This window comes from Miniopterus schreibersii, assembly GCF_964146895.1.
Source record: "Miniopterus schreibersii genome assembly, chromosome: 13".
Lineage (NCBI taxonomy): Eukaryota > Metazoa > Chordata > Mammalia > Chiroptera > Miniopteridae > Miniopterus > Miniopterus schreibersii.
The window spans coordinates 55,283,116-55,308,694 of NC_138113.1; the positions used below are offsets into that span (position 1 = coordinate 55,283,116).

The 25,579-nt window shown below is 37.9% G+C and overlaps 1 protein-coding gene across 7 annotated transcripts in view; it reads right to left on the minus strand.

The window, feature by feature from the left end:
- Window positions 1-25,579, minus strand: part of LOC308566070 (testis-specific gene 10 protein-like) — a gene marked incomplete at its 3' end in the record, with an annotated part of 103,253 nt that overhangs the window by 7,614 nt on the left and 70,060 nt on the right. For 5 of the 7 annotated variants that reach the window (XM_081156015.1, XM_081156016.1, XM_081156018.1 and 2 more), the window contains 4 exons: window positions 19,182-19,391; window positions 2,869-3,071; window positions 1,118-1,222; window positions 788-937 (listed from right to left, as the gene is read on the minus strand). In XM_081156015.1, the coding sequence (XP_081012141.1) occupies window positions 788-937; window positions 1,118-1,222; window positions 2,869-3,071; window positions 19,182-19,391 (668 nt within the window). Of the gene's footprint in view, window positions 1-783; window positions 938-1,117; window positions 1,223-2,868; window positions 3,072-19,181; window positions 19,392-25,579 lie in introns of those variants that run through there. The other 2 variants (XM_081156019.1, XM_081156020.1) reach the window with 2 other exon arrangements.

The window sequence follows — 25,579 nt, forward strand, 5'->3', positions numbered from 1 at the left end:
TTTTGAAGCATTTTTGATTAATTCTGGGATTGAGCAAATGAGTAACTACTATGTGCTGATGTTGAGCCAGGGTTCCCACTGTAGAAAAAAGGACATATTAATACAGAATGGAAGAAGGCAAGGGAGAAGTCCATGAGGATGGGTTGGAACTGGAATTATTGGTTATTTTGTAAAAATGTGTGTGCAGAGAAAGAGAGGGAACATGTGCAAGGGTGCGAGTGTGTGATACAGTACATGTATTGTTTCAAACACATAACAAGCAAATGGGGTAAAATTTTAACAATAGAGAGTATGGGTAAATGGTACACAGATGTCCATTATATTATTTTTTATTTTTGTTACTGCTTGTAAATTTGAAATTATTTCCAAATAAAAATGTTGTTATAAATTTGTGACATACGGGAATATATCTAAAATTTTGCTTCTGAAAAATTAGCTTATTACTTTTCTATAGCGTATGTATTTTTTGGTGCTATAAATATTAACCAATATTTTATTAAAGTTAAATTCATTAAATTAATTTAATTAAAATTAATAAAAATTGATGTAGAATAAAAAGAAAATTAGATTTTAAAAATATAATCATGTAATCAGATAAGAGATCTTTCACTTTAGAATATTTATATAAAACTAGTTATCAAAATACTTTATTTTTATGTGAACATAACTAATCATGTTTAAATAGGACTATTAATGATAGTCTGTTACTGAGCCTCCTTCCACCCTCAAACAGTCACTGTATATATTGCTATATGGTCCCCACAGAATGGATCCTTAAACCACTCACTCTTCTAGTGATCGATCCAGGCCTCGGTCAGGTGATCGATGGTGAGCTCGTTCTGGTGAATGACATTTTATATTTGGCTTTATTGTAGAACTCAAATGATAAGTATTACTTGAGTAATTCTGGCGGCGAAGCTCTTGCACAGCTCTCTCCCTAAAGCAAAAAGTTTAAAATATAAGTTTTAAACTTTATATCCAGTGGCCTTATTAATACTGTGGTAAAACTGAAGTTCCATGCAAACTCGAAAACCTAGGCATCATGCAATAACCCAAACCTGTTGTTACCTAAGAAACAACGCTTCCCAGGCTAAATGCTGCAGAGAGACCAACCTACCTTTCAAAGCGCTCGGTCCCTAGCTGTCTTTTGGTAATGTCTAAATCAGCTTCCAGTTGCGTTACGACGTTCCTGAACTGGGCCACATCTCTACTCTGGATGGCCCTGTGTCAAAGAATGTAAGAGCGACAGCTGATTAAACTTTAAAAAGTCTAGGACTCCTAGGGTACACTAAACAATGTTGACAAGGTTTTCTCCTCTGGAGCCAAGCCAAATTGTGAGCTTTATGGATGTATATGCCAATTTTAGATGCAGTAAATGTACAATGTAGCCTACTTGAAAAGCTTAAGGTGTGCCAGCCAAATTCAACTAGTTATACCTTCTCCATGTCAGTTTCCCTGGGTTTACATGGAGTAATATGATCTATTATCTATCTGTATTCCCTATCTACTGCAAATTATTTTTATACAAGTACTCTGAAGTATTATCCACTAAGTAATGGTATAACCAAATAATCAAAACTGGAATTCACTAGCACCGGGATTAATATGGTCTGTTATATATGACATCAGCCAAGTCCTTTATGTATACTCATAATTGAATTTGATATACTGCACACTCTCTTCAATTTAACAGGACCTTGTTTAGGGCTAAATCATGCCACAAAACCCCTGCAGCAAGGCACACTGTCACAGGGAAGGTAATGAGGTGAATGCTGATTGTCCAGAACACTCTACCCTCTTTGCTGGCTTCCAGGACGCATTATAGACTGCTGAAACCTAACCTTAGAGGCTAGGAACACAAAAGTCGAGCCTGTTGACCAGTTTAAGGGATAGTACTTATCAGCCAGTCTAAAACAGAATGGCGCCTTTAAGGTGGGGGTTTTGGCCCCCACCTTACTTCACTAAGACAGATTTCCACCTGCCAGATTGAGAAAGGGATCTTGCAAAACCAGTTGAAGGTATCACAGCCCAGCTGCAGTGACTAAAAAGAATGACTCAGTGACAGCTCCATAACCTGAAAACAGTTGCTGAAGGAACTGGCTTTGGATTTGCAGACTTTGCTTAGTCAGGGGCTCCTGTGAGTGGCTGATTCTTGAGATCATGATTCCCATCCTTCCCCAGGTGCCAAGCTCAGACAGGAGGGCAGAGTAGAGGCTGGATGAAAAACTGTTACAGATGAGACAGGTAAGAACAGAAGTTAGGGGTCCCCATGTGATTTTGTGAGAAGCGACCAAGTTTAACAATAGAACAGTCACTATCCAGGCAGGTATTTCTCCCCACCCTCCAAGCCAGGGTCATGGAATGCGCTGCTGGGGATTCTAAAAGAAGCAGCCACAGTCAGTGCTCTAAGGGAAGTTTCCAGTAGTCTGCGAATGCAGGAGTTCTTCCAGGTACCTAGGATGTACAATTATAGGTACATGAGAAAATACTGTGTGACAAATGGAAAGATTAGGGAGCAATACCAGGTGGTCCATAAATAGAAAAATTCTGGTTTCAGAAGTGCGTTTTTTTTCTTCCTACTCTGGTTATAATATTCCTAAAGGTAATATTTTAGATTAGACATCCTATTATACCCAAAGCTATATTGGAAACAAACAACAGAGATGGTTAAACTTAAATTTAGATCAATTTAGCTAAACATAATAGAAATACTAAATTGTAATCACAGTATTTCTGGTCGTCAATTTAATTGATGACCAATTATAGACGCTTAAATTATATGAATTCCAGCTTTAAAATTCTACTAACCTATAAAGTATCAGAAATTTAAGGAATAAGACTTTGTTATTATATCGCTAAGAAACTCACATTTTATTTTCTGCCAGACATAGGTGTTCTTTAAGAAGCTGAATTTCAGATTCTTTTTCTTGAAGTGCTATCTGAGACTGATATTCTTTGTCCCGATTGGCCACCAGCAAAGCTTCTAGATTCTGCATGGAGATTCTCTCATTTGTCATCTGACTCCTGAGGAGTTCTGTTTCAGAACGAGCAGAATCTAACTCATTCTCGATCTGTACAACAACAGGAAGATATCCATACTTATTCCCATTCACTTAACTGATAGAGTACGATACTCACAAAACTTCTGAATTATATAATAAAATAACCCCTTTTAATTTTTTTCTTATTTTAAATCCTCAACCAATTTTTTTATTGATTTCGGAGAGAGAGGAAGGAAGATAAAGAAGATATATAGATAGATGATTGATGATAGGTAGGTAGGTAGGTAGATGATAGATAGATAGATGATAGATAGATAGATGATGATAGATAGATAGATAGATAGATAGATAGATAGATAGATAGATAGATAGATAGATAGATGATAGATAGATGATAGATAGATGATAGATAGATGATAGATAGATATAGATGATAGACAGATAGAACTACCTATTGGTTGCCTCCTGTATGCGCCCCCTCTGGGGATCAAAGCCCCACCTAGGTATGTGCCCTGACCAGGAATCGAACCCATCACCTTTTGGTATATGGGAAGACACACCAACCAACTGAGCCACCTGTTTAGGGCCCTATTCATTTCTTGATTAGAAATATTGTCCTTCTTACCAAATACACAGACAGAGTTTCACTTCCACCAACTCTTTGATCATATCAGAAATTTCATTAATAAGTAATGAGTTATTAATCCCAAATGGCAAACTATTTCCATTTCCAGCTTTGATATTTATTTTTATATTTCAGCAAGACTGACATGGTGATACTGTGACTACTGCTTTTACTGAGTTAGGTGAGTTACGAACACCCAACTACCTTATGGAATGTCACTGCAATCCATTGTTAAGGGAGATAAGGAGACTTTATATGTTCCCTCTCTTGCATAAACCCTGGGAAAGCTTCACTTTTTGAAGGTTATCTTGAACCTGGAATGCACTGTGTAAGCCAAATGTTTCTCCAAAAGGTAGAAAAACAGACATTACTATTTAGCAAAAATTTTCCTAAAATTATCTCATAGTAAACACTATAATAAATTATATGTGCACATTTTATAAAGGTAAACGTGAAAAGATAAAACTCTAAGAAAAAAAGATTTTAATAAAAATGAAATTACTGGGGGAGGGGTAGGCAGATAGGGAAAGAACTTTCTAGACTAGATACAATTAAAAAAATGATGTCTGGACATACAAGAACATATTGATAGTCAATGTAAACTTAAAATTTACAAGAAAACAAACAACTGGAAGAAAATAAATGCAGTAAATAAAATGAAATGTTAATATCATACTAATATAAGAAACTCATACAAATTGATGAGAAATATGAACAGAAAATGTATAAAATGTAACTAATCAATAAACATACAGGAAAAATGTATGCTTATGAATAATCAAAGAAATATAAATTAGAACAAAAACACTAAAAAAAAGTTTGGGAGTTTTCCCTCCTCTTGAATTTTCTGGAATAGTCTGAGGAGAATAGGTGTTAGTTCTTTGAATGTTTGGTAAAACTCGCCTATAAATGAATCTGGTCCTGGACTTTTGTCTGCTGGGACTATTTTGATTACTGCTTCAGTTTCATTAGTTGTTTTCTGATTCTTTCTGATTCAGTTTTGGAATATTGTATGTTTATAGGAATTTGTCCATTTCTCCCAGGTTGTCCAGTTTGTTGGCATATAGTTACACACAGTATTTTCTTATGATTCTTTGTATCTCTGTGGTGGTAGTTGTTATATCGCCTCTTTTATTTCTGCTTTTATTTATTTGGGTCCTCTCTGTTTCTTGGTGAGTCTGGCTAAGGTGCATCAATCTTATTTATCTTTTCAGAAAACAAGCTCTTGGTTTCATTGATCTTTTGTATTTTTTGTTAGCCTCTATATCATTAATTTCTGCTCTAATCTTTATTATTTCCTTCCTTCTAGTTTATCTGGGCTTTTCTTGATGTTCTCATTCTAATTCTTTTAGTTGTAGTGTTAGATAGTTTAGTAGAGCTTTTTCTTGCTTCTTGAGGTAAGTCTGTACTGCTATGAATTTTCCTTTCAGGGCTGCTTTCACTGTGTCCCATAGATTTTTGGTTGTTGTTTGTTCATCTTTGTTTTTTTCCAGGAATTCTTTGATTTCTTCCTTGATCTCATTGGTAACCCATTCATTGTTGAATAACATGCTATTTAGCCTCCATGTGTTTGAATGTTTTTTAGTTTTTTAATAGTGGTTGATTTCTAGTTTCATGCCATTGTGATCTGAGAAGATGCTTGATTAAGATTTCGATTTTGAACGTGTAGAGACTTGTTTTGTGTCCTAACATGGTCTATCTTTGAGAATGTTCCATGTGCACTTGAGAAGAATGTGTATTCTGCAGCTCTGGGTTGAAATGTTCTATAAATGTCAATTAAATCCATGAGATCTAGTGTGTCATTTAAGGTCTTTTTTGTCTGGGAGATCTAACCATTGATGACAGTGTGGTAAGTGATGATAGTAAGTCCCCTACTATGAATATATTGCTGTCAAACTCATCCTTAAAGTCTACCAAGAATTTTTTAAATATATTTAGGTGCTTATATATTGGGTGTAAATATGTTTATAATGGTTATATCCTCCTGCTGGATCAATCCCTTTAGTGTTATATAGTGACTTCTTTGTCTCTTGTTATGGTCTTTATTTTGAAGTCTGTTTGGTCAGAAATAAGTATTGCTATCCCAGCTTCTTTTTTGTTTCCATCTGAATAGAATATTTTTTTCCACTCCTTTACTTTCAGCCTGTGTGAATCTTTTGTTGTGAGGTGGGTCTCTTGTAGACAACATATATATGGGACAAGTTTTTTTATCCATTCTGCTACCCTATGTCTTTTGATTGGAGTGTTTAATCCATTTATGTTTAAGGTTATTATTCATAGGTACTTATTTAATGCCTCCTTTTCCTTTTATGCCTGTGTATCTTATGAGGCCAGCATTATCCTAATCCCAAAACCAGATAAAGACAATACAAAGAAAGAAACGTACATTCCAATATCCCTGATGAGCACAGATACTAAAATTCTCAACAAAATAATAGCAAATCAGATCCAGCAATATATTAAAAAGATCATACACCATGACAAAGTGGGATTTATTCCAGGGATGCAAGACTGGTATAATATTTGAAAATCAATAAATTGATACATCACATAAACAAAATGGACAAAAATCATATTATCATATCAATAGATGCAGAAAAAGCATTCAACAAAATCTAGCACCCACTTTTGATAAAAACTCTCAGGAAAGTGGGAATAGAGGGAACATACCTCAACATAATACAGGTCATATATGACAAATCTACAGCCAACATCATACTTAATGGGCAAAAACTAAAACCATTTCCCTTAAAAAACAGAAACAAGACAGGGTTGTCTGCTTTCACCACTCTTATTCAACATAGTATTGGAAGCCCTTGCCACAGTGATCAGACAAGAAAATATAAAAGGCATCCAAATTGGAAAGGAGGAATTAAAAATGTCATTATTTTCAGATGACATGATATTGTACATGGAAAACCCTAAAGACTCCACCAAAGTATTACTAGATTTAATAATGAATTCGGCAAGGTAGCAGGATACAAAATTAACATCTCAAAATCGATGGCTTTTTTATACACCAATAATGAACTCTTAGAAAGAGATACTAAAAAACTATCCCATTTATATTGCAACTAAAAAAATAAGATACCTAGGAATAAACTTAACCAAGGAGGTAAAAGACCTGTACTCAGAAAACTACAGGACACTGAAAAAAGAAATAGAGGAAGATACAGACAAGTGGAAGAATGTTCATGGATTGAAGGAATTACTATGATCAAAATGTCCATACAACCCAAAGAAATCTATAGATTTAACGTAATTCCTATTAAAATACCAACAGCAAATTTCACAAAACTAGAACAAATATTCCAAAAATTTATATGGAACCAAAAAAGACACCAAATATCCATAGCAATCTTGGGAAAGAAGAAGAGAGTTGGAGGGATCACTATACCAGATATCAAACTGTACTAGAAAGCCATTGTAATCAAAACAGCCTGGTACTGGCACAAGAACAGGTATATAGATAAACAGAACAGAATAAGAGATCCCAGAAATTGACCCACGCCATTATGGTCAATTAATATTTGACAAAGGAGGCAAGAGCATATAACGGAGTAAAGGCAGTCAATAAATGGTGCTGGGAAAACTGGTCAAATACATGCAAGTAAGTGAAACTAGACCACCAACTTACACCATACAAAAGAATAAATTCAAAATGGATAAAAGACTTAAATGTAAGTCATGAAACCATAAAAAACTTAGAAGAAAATGTAGGCAGTAAAATCACAGACACCTCATGTAGTGAAATTTTCTCTGATACATGTCCTAGGGCAAGAGAAACAAAGGAGAAAATAAACAAATGGGACTGCATCAAACTAAAAAGCTTCTGCACAGCAAGAGAAACTATCCTCAAAATGCAAAGGGAACCCATGGTTTGGGAGAACATATTTGCCAATGATTCATCTGATAAGGGGTTAATTTCCAAAATACACAAAGAACTCATACAGTTCAACAAGAGGAAGATAAACAATGCAATTATAAAATGGGTGAAAGACCTAAAAAGACACTTCTCCAAAGACATACAGATGGCTAAGAGACATATGAAAAAATGCTCACATTGTTAATCATCAGAGAGATGCAAATTAAAACCACATTGGGGCCCAGCCAGCATGGCTCAGCGGTTGAGCATCAACCTATGATCCAGGAGATCATGGTTCAATTCCTGTCAGGGCGCATGCCTGGATTGCTGGCTCCATCCCCAGGGGGAGGTGGGCAGGAGGCAGATCAATGACTCTCTCATCATTAATGTTTCTCTCTCTCTCCCCCTCTCTCTTCCTCTCTCTGAAATCCCGCCCCCTCCCCAGGCCTTCTCCACACTATTGTCTGTGTCTATGGGTTATGCATATATGTATATAAGCTCTTTGGTTAATCTCTTCCCATCTCCTCCTGCCCCTCTGAGATATGTCAGTCTGTTGCATGCTTCAATGTTGCTGGGTCTACTTTGTTTGTCAGTTTATTTTGTTCTTAAGGAAGACCCTTCAACATTTCATGTAATACTGGTTTGGTGGTGATGAACTCCTTTAGCTCTTTCTTGTCTGTGAAGCTCTTTATTTCTCCCTCAATTTTAAATGATAGCTTTGCTGGGTAGAGTAATTTTGTTTGTAGGTCCTTGCTTTTCATCACTTTGAATATTTCTTGCCACTCCCTTCTGGCCTGCAAAGTTTCTGTTGAGAAATCAGCTGACAGTCATATGGATGCTCCCTCATAGGTAACTAACTACTTTTCTCTTGCTGCCTTTAAGATTCTTTGTCTTTAACCTTTGGCATTTTAATTATGATGTGTCTTGGTGTTGGCTTCTTTGGGTTCACCTTGTTTGGGACTCTCTGTGCTTCCTAGACTTGTAAGTCTTTTTCTTTCACCAGGTAGGGGAAGTTTGCTAGCATTATTTTTTCAAATAGGTTTTCAATTTCTTGTTCTCTTTCTTCTCCTTCTGGCACCTCCATGACGCAAATGTCGGTACACTTAAAGTTGTCCCAGAGATTCCTTACACTATCTCCATATTTTTGGATCCATTTTTCTTTTTGCTCTTCTGAGTGGGTGTTTTTTGCTTCCTCATATTCCAAATCACTGATTTGATTCTCAGTGTCCTCTACTGTTGATTCCCTGTAAATTATTCTCCATTTCAGTTAGTGGAATCTTCATTTCTGACTGGTCCTTTTTTATTTTGTTGATGTTCTCACTAATGTTCTTGAAATTCTAAGTTCCTGGAAATTCTCATTAAGTTCCTTGAGCATCTTTATAACCATTGTTTTGAACTCTGTATCTAGTAGTTTGCTTGCTTCCATTTCATTTAGTTCTTTTTCTGGAGATTTCTTCTCTTCTTTCCTTTGTGACCTGTTTCTTTGTCTCTGCTTCCCTGTGTTTGTTTCTATGTATTAGGTAGAGCTGCTATGTCTCCTGGAATTGGTAGAGTGGCCTTGTGTAGTAGGTGTCCTGTAGGGCTCAGTGGTTCAACCTCCCCAGTAACCTGAGCTGGGCACTCTAGGTGTTCCCCTGTGTGGGCTGTCTACACTGTCCTGTTATAGTTGAGCCTTGATTACTGTTGGTGTCACTTGGAGGAATTGACTCCCAGGCCAAGTGGCTGTGAGGACCAGCTGTGACTACAGTGGAAGAGCTGCTGTGCAGGAGACAACCCTATGAAGCAGGATTTGCTTCCGTGGATTTTTGGTGCTCACCAAGTCCACCCCTTGAGTGTGTTACTCTTGGATGTGGTAGGGTTGTAATCAGCATGTTCTGAAGCTGTCCACCAGGTACACTGGGTCTAGGGCCTCCAGGGAGTTGCAAAGTCAGCTACTGCCTGTGCCCTGCCTGGGGCTACCCAGCAAGAGCTACAGAGTGATCTGTAGATTACTGTTACTTTGTTTGGGCTTGGAGTTGCTCAGGGGAGGTCTAGCTGTGAACTTTGGCAAGCTGCTGTTAGTCCCGGGTCTGGGACTACTTATTGAGAGGTATGTGGCACCCTGAGGCCAGCTGCTGTTTGTCTCAGACATTTTAGGAAAGCGTGAAGCCTGAACAAGTAAAGGCCATTCATACGGAAAAGCCACTGCAAACAGCTTGGGTGGGGCTGGGTCTCAGGGAATCAACATTGTGGGCAAAGTTGATGGAGACTCAGGTATGGCACCTGCCAGTGGGCTCTGTGGCATGGGAGGTCTCAGCAGAGTAACAGTGACCTCTGCGAGCAATTTTGTCTGGGAGAAAACAGCCCCCCTAGTTCTTGCCCTGCTGCCCGACAATTCAGATCCTCCCTGTATGTCCCTGGATCCTTTCGAGCTACTGCTCCAGCACTGGAGCTCAGAGGGAGTGAGTCCAAGTAAGTGTGTAAACTGGCCGTGTAAGAGAAATACCTGGTTCTCCAGCTGCCTCCTTGTCACTTAGCCACAATCCCTGCCTTTTTTTTTTTTTTTTAAATATCTTTATTGATTTCAGAGAGAGGAAAGGAGAGGGAGAGAGAGAGAGATGGAAACATCAATGATGAGAGAGTCATTGATCAGCTGTCTAGTCTGCAACCTGGGCATGTGCCCTGACCGGGAATTGAACCCTGAACGCCTGGATCCTAGGTCGACGCTCAACCGCTGAGCCACATCCAGCTGGGCCCTGCTTTTTACAGCCCAAAGTTATGGGAACTTCTCTTCCCAACACTGGAACCCTGGGCTGATGGTTCTGGTGTGGGTCTGGGACCCCTTGCTCCTCATGGGGGATAGTCAAAGCCAAGATTTCCCTCCCAATTTTAAACTACCACAAGTGGGTGTTAGATCAGCCTGGTTACACCTTCAGCCCTCCTACCTGTCTTCTTCTTTAATTCTATTATTGTGGGGCTTCCATTCAGTCAAATTTCAGGTGGTTCTGAATGATGATTGCTCTGTAATTTAGTTGCAGTTTTGATGTTGGAGGAGGAGGAGGCAAATACCGTGTTTTGTTTAACTACACCATCATCTTGGTTCTGATCCATGAAGAGTTCTTTATACATATCCTGGATACAATTCTCTTATAGGATAAATGATCTGAAAATGTTGTCTTACCATTCTGTGCAATGCCTTTTTGCTTTATTGATGATATAATTTGTAACACAAAAGTTGTTTATTTTGAAGTCCTTTTCATTTTTTTCTTTCTTTTGTTGCTTATGCTTTCTATATATATCTAAGAAAGCATTATCTAGCCCACTGTCACAAAAATTTATATGTCTTCTTCTTAAGAGATTTATAATTTTAGCTTACATACAGACCTATAATCTATTTTAAGTTAACACTTGCATATGGTATATGATAGGAATTCAACATCATTCTTTTCCATGTGGTCTCAGTACCATTTGTTAGAAAAACTGTTCTTTCCCCATTAAATTGTATTGGCACAAATTTTTTGAAAATCATTTGTCCACAAATATGAATTTATTTCTGGACTCTCAATTCTGCTCCATTGACCTACATGTCTTTCCTTGTGTTAGTACTATACTGTCTTGATTACTATCATTTTGTAGTGAGTTTTGAAATTGGGAATCGTTAGTCCTCTGACTTTATTCCTCTCTTTCAAGATTGTTTTGGCTATTCCAAGTCTCTTGCACTTCCAAATTAACTATATATCATCCTGTCAATTTCTATAAAGAAGCCAGCTGAGATTCTGATAGGTGTTGTATTGAATTTGTAGATCAATTTGGGGTAGTAGTGCCATTTTAACAACGTTAATTTAAGTCTTCTGATGAATGAATATGGAATATATTTCCATTTACTTAGGTCTTTAATTTCTCTTAATAATGATTTTAAGTCTTGTAAAGTACAAGTTTTGCACTTTGTTAAATTTATTCCTAAGTATTTTATCCTCCCTTGATGCTATCTCTTTTTGTGTAATTCCATTTGATGGATTTGTTTTCTTATTTTCATTTTTGGATTGTTCATTGATCATATAGAAATATAATTATTGTATATTGATCTTGTATCCTGCAAACTTGATAAATGCATTTGTTAGTTTTAATAGCTTTTTAGTGGATTTTAGAATTTTCTATATCTAAAATTGTATCATCTGCATATAGAGATAGTTTTACTTCACACCAATCTGGGTGTATTTTATTTCTTTTTCTTGCCTATTTCCCATGCTAGAACCTCCAGTACAATGTTGAATAGAAGAGCTGAGGAGGGCATTTTTGTCATGTTACTGACAAGAGGAAAAACATTAACTCTGTCACCATTATGTATGATTTCAGTTGTGGGTTGTTTTGCAGATACTCTATCAGTTTAAATTCTCTTCTATTCCTACTTTATAGATTTTTAAATCATAAAATGGTGTTGAATTTTGTCAAATGCTTTTTCTGCATCTACTGGGATGATCATTGGTGTTTGTTCCTTATTGTATTGATATATTTCATTAGTTGTTTTTCAGGTATTAAACCAACCTTGCATTCATGGGATAAAGCCACTGCATCATGGTATAAAATTCATTTTATATGTTGTTGGATTCTATTTTCTAGAGAATTTTTCATCTAAATTCATCTGCAGTTTTGCTTATGAAAAGTAGACAGATATACTATATTTATTTGGAAGGAAAAAAACTAAGACATGGTTAAATTGTATGGAATGTGAATTAAATCATGCCAAATATATTTGGTAAAAGAAAATTAAGGCTGTAGATCCAATATGGTGGTGGTGTAGATGGATGCTACACTCATCTCCAAAATTGAATTACAACTAAATTATAGAAAAATTATCCTGAATAACCAACTGAAGACTAGCTGAAGAGAAGTCTTATTTATGACCAAGGATTTAAAGAAAAAGCCACATCAAGGCTAGTAGGAAGGGCAGAGACACAAGATGGGCTGACCCACTCCTACGGTGGTTGCTGAGGTTCCAGAGGAACATGTCAGTTGTGGAGGGTTCCCCCTGAGAAGTGTGGGTTCTAAACCCCAAGTGGGGCTCTCCAGCCCAGAGCACCCACATAACATCAGCTGTGAAAAACAGAATGGTTTCTGTCCACCAAGCAGAGACACCAGTCTGTTACAAATATAGGCACCCTTTTAAAGGGCCAACACACAAAATTTCATTCACAGCAACTCACCCTGGGATTCTATGGAGGGAGGGTGGAGTGGACTAGAGTTGTGTGAGTAGAGTTTGGGGTTTGTGGCTTGGGGAGGGCCACCAGGATCCTTGTGTTGTCATTCTCCCACAGTGAAGATGCCATCTTTCTTGGGTGGTTTACTTTCCTTGTGTGGCATCAGCTTAGGGGAAAGCAATAGCCCCACCCTCTGGACTCCCTTTCACCACACCTTGTAGAGCTTATGCCCTCCTGAGGAGGTCAGACAGAGGCTGTTTTAGTGACTGAGCCTAACAGGAAGCCGGTAGGCAGTAGCAGGCAAAGTCAGATCCTGTCACAGTGGCTTTGGACTTTTTCTGACCTGCCAAGCTCGGTGCTGGTAAAAGCCAATCTTGGTACACAGCTTAGTCCTTCCTGTGCACACCTAGGTGCAGCAGAAGCAGCCACAAACTGTGGATCACTTAGAGCTACAAACAGGTTTCCAAAGGCCAGTCACAGGCGTATCTGACATTGGCCTGCTGCAAAGTTCCTCCCAAGAGGCCCAGAACCAACACACACAGTGGCCAGCTTTAGACAACATCAGAGCAGAATGCAATAAGCTTCATAAGCAGCATATCACAAGGGAGATCTTGGCAGGCACCAAATCCTGCTGAGGCAATTTCTGCTTCAAGGAATTCAGCACCTGCACAGCAGCTTGTACACCATGGCTGGGACTGAGTTTCACAGTCAGCCAGCCAGCCTGAGGGTCAATCCCACACACAAACAGGCCAACAGCAACCAAGACTCAATTATAAAAGTAGGATGACATAACCACACAAGGCACATTCCAGGAGCACACAGCTCACGTGATCAAGGAGACTGCACCACTGGACTCCATAGGACACCTACTAGATAAGGCCACCCCACGAAGACTGGGAGACATAGTAGCTGTATCTAATACATAGAAACAAACACAAAGAGGTAGGCAAAATGGAGAGACAAAGAAACATGCCTTAAATAAAAAAAAAAAACAACCAGGAGAAATCTCCAAAAAAAGGACATAGAAACCCCTAAGAAGGACCATTCATAAATTAAGAATACAATATCTCAAATGAAGAATACATTGGAAAAAATAAACAGTAGGTTGGATGAATTAGGGGACTGATTCAGTGATTTGGAACACAAGGTAGAAAAAAACACCCAATGAGAGCAGCAAAAAGAATTTAAAAATTAGGATAGTTTAAGGAACCTTTGGGACAACATGAACTGTAACAGCATTTGCATCATAGGGGTGACAGATGGAGAAGAGGGAGAGCAAGGGATCAAGAACTTATTTGAAGAAACAATGACCGAAAACTTCCCTAACCTGGTGAAGGAAAAAGATATACAAGTCCAGGAAGCACAGAGTCCTAAGCAAGATGGACCCAAAGAAACCCATACCACGACACATCCTAATTAAAATGGCAAAAGTTAAGGACAAAGAGAGAATCTTAAAAGGTGCAAGAGAAAGACAGATACCTGCAAGGGAGCTCCCATAAGACTGTCAGCTCACTTCTTAACAGAAACATTTCAGACCACAAGGGATTGGCATGAAATAATCAAAGTGATGAAAAGCAAGGAGCTACACCAAGACTACTTTACACAGTGGGGCTATCATTTAAAATTGAAGGAGGAATAAAGAGGTTTCCAGACAAGAAAATGCTAAAGGAGTTTGTTACCACTAAACCAGTGTTACAAGAAATGTAAAAGGGCCTGCTAGAAGAAGGAGGAGGAGAAGGAGGAGGAGGGAGGGGAGGGAGAGGAGGGGGAGGGGAGGGGGAGAAGAAGAACCACCACCATCACCACCACCAGAGAAACATAGTTATAAAAATTAAAATGACAATAAATATGTACCTATCAATAACCACTTTAAATATAAATATATATAAAAAAATATGTACCTATCAATAATCACTTTAAATATAAATAGTCTAAAAAATACAAAATATAAATGAAGCCAAAAGCTGGTTCTTTGAAACAATAAACAAGACTGACAAACATTTAACCACAGTCATCAAGAGAAAAAGAGAGAGGACCCAAATAAATAAAATCAGAAATGAAAGAGGAGAAGGAACAATCAAGAGACATAGGGTAACCAAATAGATAAGAAAATTAGATCCATATATATGCTGTCTAAAAGAGACCCACCTCAGAATTAAAGACACACATAGAATAAAAGTAAAGCAATGGAAAAAGATATTTCATGCAAATGGAAAAGAAAAAAAGCTATGAAAGCAATTCATATATCTGACAAAATGGACTTTAAAACAAAGAAGGACACTACATAGTGATAAAGGAAGCAACCCAACAAGATAATATAACCCTTGTAAACATTTATGCACCCAAAAAAGGAGCACCTAAATATGTAAAGCAAATATGATGGAAATGAAGGGAGAGATTGACAGTAATACAGTCATAGTAGGGGATTTTAACATCCCATTGACATCAATGGATAGATCTTTCAGACCAAAAAAATCAACAAGAAAACAGCAGCCTTAAATGACACACTAAATCAGATGGACTTAATTGATATCTTTAGAGTATTTCACCCCAAAGCAGCAGAATATATATTCATTTCAAGGTCACATGGAACATTTTCTAGGACAGACCACATGACAGGCCACAAAAAATATTTCAAAACATTTAAGAAGATTGAAAATATTAACTATCTTCTCTGGCCATAATGGTATAAAACTAGAAATCAATCACAAGAAAAAAAACTGAAAAACACAAAGACGTGGAGGCTAAATAACACATTACTAAATAATGAATTGGTTAATAATGAGATAAAAAAAAATCAAATGATACCTTGAAATAAATGAAAATGAGAACACAACCCAAAATCTATGGGACACAGCAAAAGTAGTGCTAAGAAGGAAATTCATAGCATTACAGACTCAGCTCAAGAAACAAGAAAAACAAGAAAACAAGAAAAAGTCTAAAAAATACAAAGTATCAATGAAACCAAAAGCTGGTTCTTTGAAACAATAAACAAGACTGACAAACATTTAACCAGAGTCATCAAGAGAAAAATAGAGAGGACCTAAATAAATAAAATCAGAAATGAAAGAGGAGAAAGAACAACTGACACACAAAAAATTGTAAGAAAATATTACAAATAACTATATGCCAACAAATTGGACAATCTGGATGAAATGAATAAATTCCTAAAAACATCCAATTTTCCAAAACTGAATCAGGAAGAATCAGAGAATCTGGACAGACTGATTAAAACTAGTGAAAATGCCTTGGCTGGTTTTGCTCAATGGTTAGAGCATCAGCCTGCAGACTGAAGGGTCATGGGTTTGATTCCCAGTCAAGTGTAAATACCTCGGTTGCAGGTTGGATTCCCAGCCCTGGTGCATGCGAGAGGCAACCAATTAATGTGTCTGTCTCAAGTCGATGTCTCTTTCTCTCCCCCCTGCTCCCTCCATTCCACTGTCTAAAAATGAATGGAAAAAATATCCTTGGGTGAGGATTAAAAAAAACACCTAGTGAAATTAAAGCAGTAATAAAAAAAATCCCAACAAACTAAAGTCCTGAACTGGATGGCTTCACAGGTGGATTTTACCAAACATTCAAAGAACTAACACCTATCCTTCTCAAATTATTTCAAAAAATTTAAGAGGAGGGAAGACTTCCAATCTCATTTTATGAGGCCAGTGCTATCCTAATTCAAAAACCAGATAAAGAAACTACAATGTAAAAAAATTATAGGCCAATATCCCTGATGAACACAGATGCTAAAATCCTCAACAAAATATTAGCAAACCTAATCCAGCAATACATTAAAAAGATCATACACCATGATCAAGTGGGATTTATCTTGGGGATACAAGTTTGGTACTATATCTGCAAATAGATAAGCGTGATACACCACATAAACAAATGGACAAAAACCAGATGATCATATAAAAAGATGAAGAAAAGCATTAGATAAAATCCATCACCATTTATGAAAAAACTCTCAGCAAAATGGGATTAGAGGGATCATACTTCAACATAATAAAGGCTGTATATGACAAACCCACAAACAACATCATACTCAATGGGCAGAAACTACAAGCATTTCCTTTAAGATCAGGAACAAGACAAGGATGTCTGCTTTCACTACTCTTATTCAACATGGTACTGGAAGTCCTAGCCACAGCGATCAGACAAGAAAAGAAAAGAAAATAGTAAAACTGTCCCTCTTTGCATGTGACATGATACTGATTAGAGAGAACACTAAAGAGATCCACCAAAACACTACTAGAAGTGATAAATAAATTCAGTAAAGTAGCAGAATACAAAATAAATATACAGATATCAGATGCATTTTTGTACACCAGTAATGAACTATCAGAAAGGGAAACTAAGACCTTGAATGGCAACAGCAATCTCGAGAAAGAAAAACAAAGTTGGAAGAGTCATGCTACCTGGTATTAAACTACACTACAAAGCCATAGTAATCAATACAGCAAGGTACTGGCATAAAAAACAGACATATAGATCAATGGAACACAATAGAGAGCACACAAATAAACCCAGGACCTTATAATGAATTAATATTTGACAAAAGAGGCAAAAAGACACAATGGGGTAAAGATAGTGTATTCAATAACTGATGTTGGGAATATTGATTGGACAGATACATGCAAAAAAAATGAAACTAGACCACTTTCTTATACCATACACAAGAATAAGTTCAAAATGGATTAAAGACTTAAATGTTAGGCTCAAAACCATAAAAATCCTGGAAGAAAAGATAGGCAGTAAAATCTTGAACATTTCTTACAGAAAAATTTTTTGTGATATATCTCCTTGGGCAAGGAAAACAAAAGAAAAAATAAACAAAGGTGACTTCATCAAACTAAAAAGTTTTTGCACAGCAAAGGAAACCAACAACAAAATAAAAAGACAACCCTCTAAAGGGGAGAACATATTCACTGATACATCTGTTAAGGGGTTAACATCTAAAATTTATAAAGAACTGATACAACTGAACACACACACACACAAACCAATCCAACTCAAAAAAGGGCAAAGGACCTGAATAGACACTTTTCCAAAGAGGCCATACTGATTGCCAATAGACATATGAAAAGAAGCTCAATGTCAGTAATGTAAAAACTAAAACAGAAAAAATGTTTCAGTTATCACAACATGTATTACAACAAGTATTACTTTTCCAATTTCAAAATACCACATAAAAAGTGTGGTTTTTTTTAAAAATTAAGGATATATTATTTGAATTTTTACAGTGAGTATCTTTCATGAGTTAATTTCATTATTAAAATGTTCTTGCTGAAATAAAGAATAATTAAAGGAAGAGTCTGGCAATACTGGCATATACTTCATTCATAAAATATAAACAGTGAATTCTTACAGAAACCAGCTAGCTACATGATTCTCAAATGCAACATATCCTCCTAACAAACAGTAGACTAACAAAACTAAAATTCAATAGGATTTGAAAATAAAAGAAATGTAAACATGACCAAATTTGTTGATATTTCAATTATACTATGCAACTTGCATATATATCCCTTTAGGATCTGTACTCCATCTATCTCCCCAGATGCATCTCCAGCCATTTTCTTTTTCTCTTTAAAATATGTCCCTACTGATTTCAGAGAGAGGAAGGGAGAGGGAGAGAGATAGAAACATCAATGATGAAAGAGTCATTGATCAGCTGCCTCCAGCATGCTCCCTACTGGGGATTGTGCCTGCAACCCAGGCATGTGCCCTGACCAGGAACTGAACCGCGATCTTCTGGATCATAGGTCGATACTCAACTGCTGAGCCATGCCAGCAGGGCTCCCCAGACATTTCCACCCATGTATGCTGCTCTGGCCACTGAAAATTACTACGCACTTAAGAATTCATTTTTACCTCCATACATTCCCTATGATGTTGTTCCCTCTGAATGAAACACCTCATCTCTTCTGTGCTCATTAGTACCTTCTTGTGAACTTTTCCTGACACCCACAGGCTGAATAGGAACTCCCTCTCTAAAACCATGAGTACTTCTTAATAAAGTACTTCTTAATTCATCCCAAATTATTGATAAGTCAATACTGAAAGGTCCCTGAGGGCAGGGGCCTGTATCTTTTGAACATTATATTCACAGCAGCAAGCACAATGCCAGGCACACAATAGATATGATGGACTGGATTACAGTTTAAAAGAACACAATTAGTAAATAAATTTAGCTTAAAAGAATGTCATTCAAGTTATAATTTAGCTAGATAAACCTCAACCTCTTGGTTCTTTGCTGATTGGTATGTAAATGTTTTATAATTCATGTGGCCAAAAGTAAATATAAATTAAATACTCAAAGGAAGATTTCTGTTACTTACTTGAATTGTTGGAATACAGCTGTCAAATTAATCTCTTGGACTTAAAAAATAAAATCTAAAGATGAAAGACAGACTTAATGTAATATTTTTTTAAAAAGAACTTGTTTTTCTAATGTAGTAATTTTATATAATGGAAATGTGAAAATAACTATTTTTAAGTGTATTACATACCATTTCAATTTCTTGATCTTTAGTAACCAGCTGCCTATTAAGAAGTTCTTTGCTTGAGTCAAGTTTAATACAAAGTTCCCTTGTAGAAGACAAGTCTGCAAGGGCAGACACCTTTTCAAACTGAACCTTCTGAAGCTCCTCTTCCATCTTCACAAGAGATTTATGTAAGGTACAAATCTGGCACTTGTAAGACCTTTCTGCATTTAAGTGCTGCAAAAACAAAATTATTATTTTTTTAACTAGGAAAAAACTATGAGATGGAGCACAAAATCGGGCAAATCTTTTAATGATAGTACATTTACATTTTAAGGAACCTTAGATGCTATGGGTAGTAATATATGTACAAAACACTCTGAAACATAAATTCGGGTTTCAGATTTCTATACACAAAGTCCATGAGTAAGGTGGTCAACTGGTCATATTTGGAAAACAACTTTTCCCACTTAAAAGTCTCAAAGCTGGTTGAGATATATACATGTTTGGTCTATGGTTCTGTCTGTATTTGCTACAGTTTCTATGATTCTATAATATAAACATTATTGCTGTCTTTAACAACAAAGTGACAAATGAAACATTTGCCACTATTTTTCTTGTGATACTCATTTTCCAATTCTTAAAAGACATGTTGATATTGAACATAATATCGTAAAATGAGAACTGATAACTCTCTAGCACTGACTAATGCCTGAGAGAAAAAGACTCTGGGCATGTACAAATTAAGAATACATCCATCTTATGAGAAATAAGAGCATGTTTAAAAAATGGTAATATGAGATACAAGTTATATAAATGCTTTCAAACATTCAGGATAATACCCCCCTTTTTTCAGAAAAAAAAAAAAAAGTGTTAAGTACACTGCCTACACAGAAATATCTGCTATTATGTGGCAATAATAGAACTGAGGAAAAGAGAGACACTTTTCTGCTTTTACAACTCCTTTTACAAGTACAAAGCAAACAAAAAATGCTCCTAGAATAAATTATTTGGTCACAATTCACTCCTGCCTTTCTCCCTCCCTTCCTTCCTCATTCATTCTTTCAGTCATCATCCATCCATCCATCCATCCATTACCCCGCCCGCCCATCTATCCATCCACTCTATTTTTATTTAGTGTATTTATGATATCCATCCACTCTATATTTATTTAGTGTACTCTGCGTTCTAGTCAATGTGCTTAGATGCGTATCCAATGGTAAGCGAAGTGGTATCTGCTCTTGCAAAACTTTCAGCCTATGTAGGAGTCATGTATCCATCAACTAATCATTCAGATGAACATATTAACAGATATTACACAAATATTTCTAGAGAAAAGAGTGTATAATAAAGGAAAGTGACACCAACTGAGTCAGCAAAGCCAGGAAAAGTTTTCCTGAGCAATGACAGTTGAGCTGACTGAGGTCTGAAAGGTAAGTAGATATACGGTGAGGGCTGGAGAGAGCTTTTCAAGTCAGGAATGCTAAGTGCGGAGCTTTGGAGGGTGTGTGTGAAGGGAGGGAAAATGACCTGCGCCAAGGAGAGAGAGAAGGCTAGTATGGCTGGAGCTCAGAGACCACAGGGAAGAGTGATAGAGGATGCAGCTGAAAAGGTATACAAGGCTAATAAGACAGAGTCTAGTCTTTTAAAAATCAGGTCTTTATCCACTGAAAGGTCTAAAGAGGGAGGTGGTGCAATCAGTTTTGTGTTTTGAAAAGATCACTCTGTATATTTCAGGTTCCAGTAAGATAGGTGATTAAGAGAAAAACCTCTTAAAGGCTAAGATAAAATAGAACACAAAATTATTTTTTAATCCATAGATGAGCTTTCAAGGAAAAAAGAAATATCACATTCCAAAAACAAAGAGAAAACAAAGCCAGAGCAGAAGCAAAGGAACAGCCTGAAGCTAAGAGTTGGGGGTAGAAAGAGCCACTAGCAGTGAATGGCTTATGTTTCAACATTCAAGCAAGGACAGGAGACAAGAATGTAGGATTAATGGGGAGTTGGAACTGAGACCTCTAAATAATCTGGGACTCTTGAGAGGACACTGCAAAGGGAAAAAATCCCCTCAACCTCACAGATATACAAACAAAATTTATTTTGACCTAGTCTCTGGATTTGGGAAAAAATGTCTTCTGTAAGAAATTGAAACCTCAGGTCTGATTTCACTCAATTTTGAAGTCAGATTTTACACTGTGCATCCCAAATTATAAAGTTCCACATAAAGTTTGTCCACATAAAGCAGCCCACCCATCGCCCTGGCCATATAAGAGTCTACAGGAGAAAAAGTCCTCCTTAAGAGGAACTGCAATCAAATAGTGAGAGTCAGGGTAACGTAACACACAGCAGGATCAGACTTCTAGAACTTCAAATTATTGAACCAAATATTTTAGGAGGCATGGAAAAATATGCTTAAAAGTTTTAAAGACATTAAAGAAAAACTGAAAAGAGAGGTATGAAAAAGAATCAACTAGAACTTCTAAAAAGAAAAAAAAGTGAAAGAAGAATTAATGACTGCACCAAAGAGCAGCCCAGTGCAGCTTGAGAGGGAAGCATCAACTAGAAGGCAGATCAAAGCACAGAGACATAAACATGGAAACTATGATAAAAATATTAGTAAACATTTGGGCTAAAAGATTCAAAAAGCATATTATAAAAGTTAAAGGAAACAGTAGAGTAAATGTGGAGGCAGTAATATTCAAATAAATAACACCTGAGAATTTTCCAGACTAATAAAAGGCATGGATACTCTGACTGAAAAAGTGCAACAAAACCAAAGGCACTCCCCAAAAATCCATACCTAGACATAGAACAGTGACACTACATACAAAGAAAAGGAAGTACCTTAAAAGGAACCAATGACAACAGACTTATAAAGAATTACAATAACAGGCTTCTCAACAAAATAATACAATTATTTTTAACATGATTATCCAGGGGGAAAACTCTCAACCTTGAATTCTATATTCAGCTAAACTAATATACAAGATTGATGGTAAAATAAAGGCATTTTCAGACAAAGACTGAGAAAATTAACTCACAAATCAAAAGAAAGTTTAAAGAAAGAAAAGTGAACTTGGAGGAAATAGAATGTAAGAAGCAATGATGAATACAGAATTTTGTAAACGTGGGTGGATACAAATATGCATTGAATGAAAGGATAGGAAAAATAGTAATGATTAAGTTTTAAGGATATAAAAAATAGTCCAAAATGGCTGCAGAGTAGCTGGAACCTGTGTCCACTTGCTTCCAGCCCCAAACCAGATTTACAGCTAAATTACAGAGCAATCAACCTGAAAAACCAATTGAAGGCTAGCAGATCTGAAATATTAAAACCAAGGAAGCAGCCATGTAGAGACTGGTAAGAAGGGTGTACACGTGGGAAGGGATAGCCCCATCACATAGGTGTGGCCATGGCTGAGAAGCCAGAGGCATATTGTGACTGTGGAACTACCTCTCCCTAAAAACGTGGGATCTCAACCCTACATAGGGATTCCCAACCCAGAGCAACACAGATGGGAAGAGAAGGCCACATAGCATCTGGCTTTGTGAATCAGAGGGGATTCAGATCACCTGGGAGACTCCAACCACACCCTCCTAGGGAAAGAGCACTCTTAAAATTACAGCACCAGCCTGGGGAGTTCACTCCAGGCTCCAACTACTAGAAAGGCCACGCTGTCATCCTCAGGTCCTGTGGAGGAGTCTGCTGGCTCCACCCAGCAGTGACTTTAAGGGCCCTCTATTTCATGGGGAGGCTTTTGGAAGAGACCTAGTGAGTAAACTTCCTGGACTGGGAAAGAGGATTAGTCTCCCTCAACTGAGCACTCAGCTGGTGCCTGTCCCCTGATCTGTTGAGCCACTCAGCTTGCCCTTCCCTGCTGTGTTTGTCAGTGCAGGGAAGATGCCCAGGGCTGGGACTTTCTGCCCTATCCACTGGGTTCAGTGGTGCAGGGGAGCTGGTGTTTCAGCCTTGTCATGCTGGGTTCGGAGCTCACACAGAGTTCATGGGACTTCTGGCCCTGTCCTACTGAGGATAGTGAGGTGGAAAGATCACAGTGCCACACAGAGCTGACCTTCAGCCCCATCCTGTCTAGTTCAGTGTGCGGAGGAGCCAGGGAGCCACATAGAGTTGTGATTTTCGCATTGTCTCCCCCAAGGAGACTTCTGTATGGGAGCCAGATGGATGGGTGCTGAACTGTGTAACTACATTGTGGGAAGGCAAATCCAAGCTCCTCTGCAAGTTTGGCCCACGCTACCCTGGGAAGAAAAAGAAGTGCCAGCTTCTCCCTCCTACAGGTTTCAGGCACCACCCACAGAAAGAGACTGTTTGGATCAGACCTGAGAAGTCCCAGATACCCCAATGGGAGCAGTTTCATGGGGGAAAGAAAGAGTGGCTTAGAGGGGGGACATTCAAAGTATGAGACCATCAGAGGCTATTGTCAGGGACCAGAACAAAGTGCTTAGCCACCTGCTGTGGGCAGAGCTGGCATTATCCTCAGCGGGACTCTTGATCTATCCCCCTGATCCAGGGCAGCTGAGTTTGCTCCTACAGAGGGAACAGCAGTCTATACCTAACCCGAACCTGCACTGAGCCTCCTTAGGGAGGACTATAGCTGGAGACGCTCGTAGAAACTGAGGAGTTTGGCTTTGAAGCAGAGGCTATTTTCCATTCATTGAGTTTCTGACTGCATGGTTCCCAAGTAGGGGACCCTAAAACCCTACTTCAAGTAGGATGAGCTCATCAAATAGTCCCTCTTCAGAAGGCTCTTGAGGAAAACTAGGCAACTTCTGGGGTAGACAGGGTAGCTGACAGGTGGAGGTAGACCTCTGGGAGCCTCATTCCTTTTATAGATCTTCCCCCAGCTCTAAGCTGGAATAAGCCAACCCTTTTACACAGATTGGTCCCTCCCACGCACAATCAGGTCCAGTAGATGCAAATAGTGAATAGCATGGTAGCTATAGACAGATAGTCTAGGGCCGGTTACATACAAAGTGTGACAGCAACCTGTAGCTGAACCCCACCAAAGTGGACCAAGAACCAGTACAACCAGTGGTGAGTTTTAGACCACACAAGAGCTTGACACAACTAGCCACACAAGTGGCACACCCAAAGGATTCTGGCAGGCACCAGACCCTTGGAACAACTCCACCTCACGGGGAAGCCCCTGCACAGTGTCTCATACATGGTGATCAAGGTTTACTCTTATAGCCACCTATCCTGAAAGGTTAACTCCACCCACGAAAGGGCCAATAGCATTCAAGACATAACTATATCAGGGGCTGCACATAACCCACAAGAACATTCCAGGAACATGGAAGTCAGGCAATTTGAAAGACTGTGCCACTGAGCAAAACAAAACACATCGAGACTGAGCTTGCACAGCAGCTTTCATGCTGTGATCAAGGTTCAGTCTCACAGCCAGCTTAAGGGTCAATTCTACTGATGAACAGGCCAAAAGCAATCAAAACCCAATTACAAAAGGAAGGCCCACATAAACTACACAAGGGACATTTCTAGAACAACCAACTTGGGACATCAAGGAGACTGCACCACTGGGTCCCACAGGACACCTAATACATAGGCCACCCCATGAAAACTTGGAGTCATAGCAGTTCTATCAAATACACAAAAGCAACACAAAGAGAAAGCTAAAATGGGGTGACAAAGAAACAGTTTCCAAATGAAAGAACAGGAGAACTCTCTAAATAAAGAGCTAAATGAAAAAAGGGAAGAATTTGAGTTAAAGTAGTGGTTATAAGGATGCTCAAGAACTTAGGGCTGTCCTAAGAGAACTACAATAGAACAAAAAAGGATATAGAAACAATGAAAAGAACCAGCTGGAAATGAATACCACACCTGACATCAAGAACACACTGGAAGGAATTGAAAATAGGTTGGATATGCAGAGGATAGAATCATCAATTTGGAAGACAATGTAGAAAAAGACATCCAATCAGAGAAGCAGAAAAGAAAAAAATTAAAAAGAATAAGGATAGTTTCAGAGAACTTTGGATGACATGAATCATAATAACATCCACATTATAGGGGTAACAGAAAGAGAAGAAAGTGAGCAAGTGATCGAACCTCCTTGAAGAAATAATGGCTGAAAACTTCCCTAACTGTGTGAAGGAAAAAGACACACATGTTCAGGAACCAGAGAGAGTTCCAATCAAGATGAACCCGAAGAGACCCACACCAAGACACATAATTAAAATGGTAAGAGTTAAAGACAAAGAGAGAATCTTAAAGGCAGCGAGAGAGAGAGAGTTAGTTGCCTACAAAGAATTTCCCATAAGGCTGACTTATCAACAGAAACACTTTAGGCCAGAAGAAATAGGCATGAAGAATTCAAAGTAACAAAAAGCAAGAACAAGAACCAAAACTACTCTTTCCAGCAAGGCTATCATTTAAAATTAAAGACAAA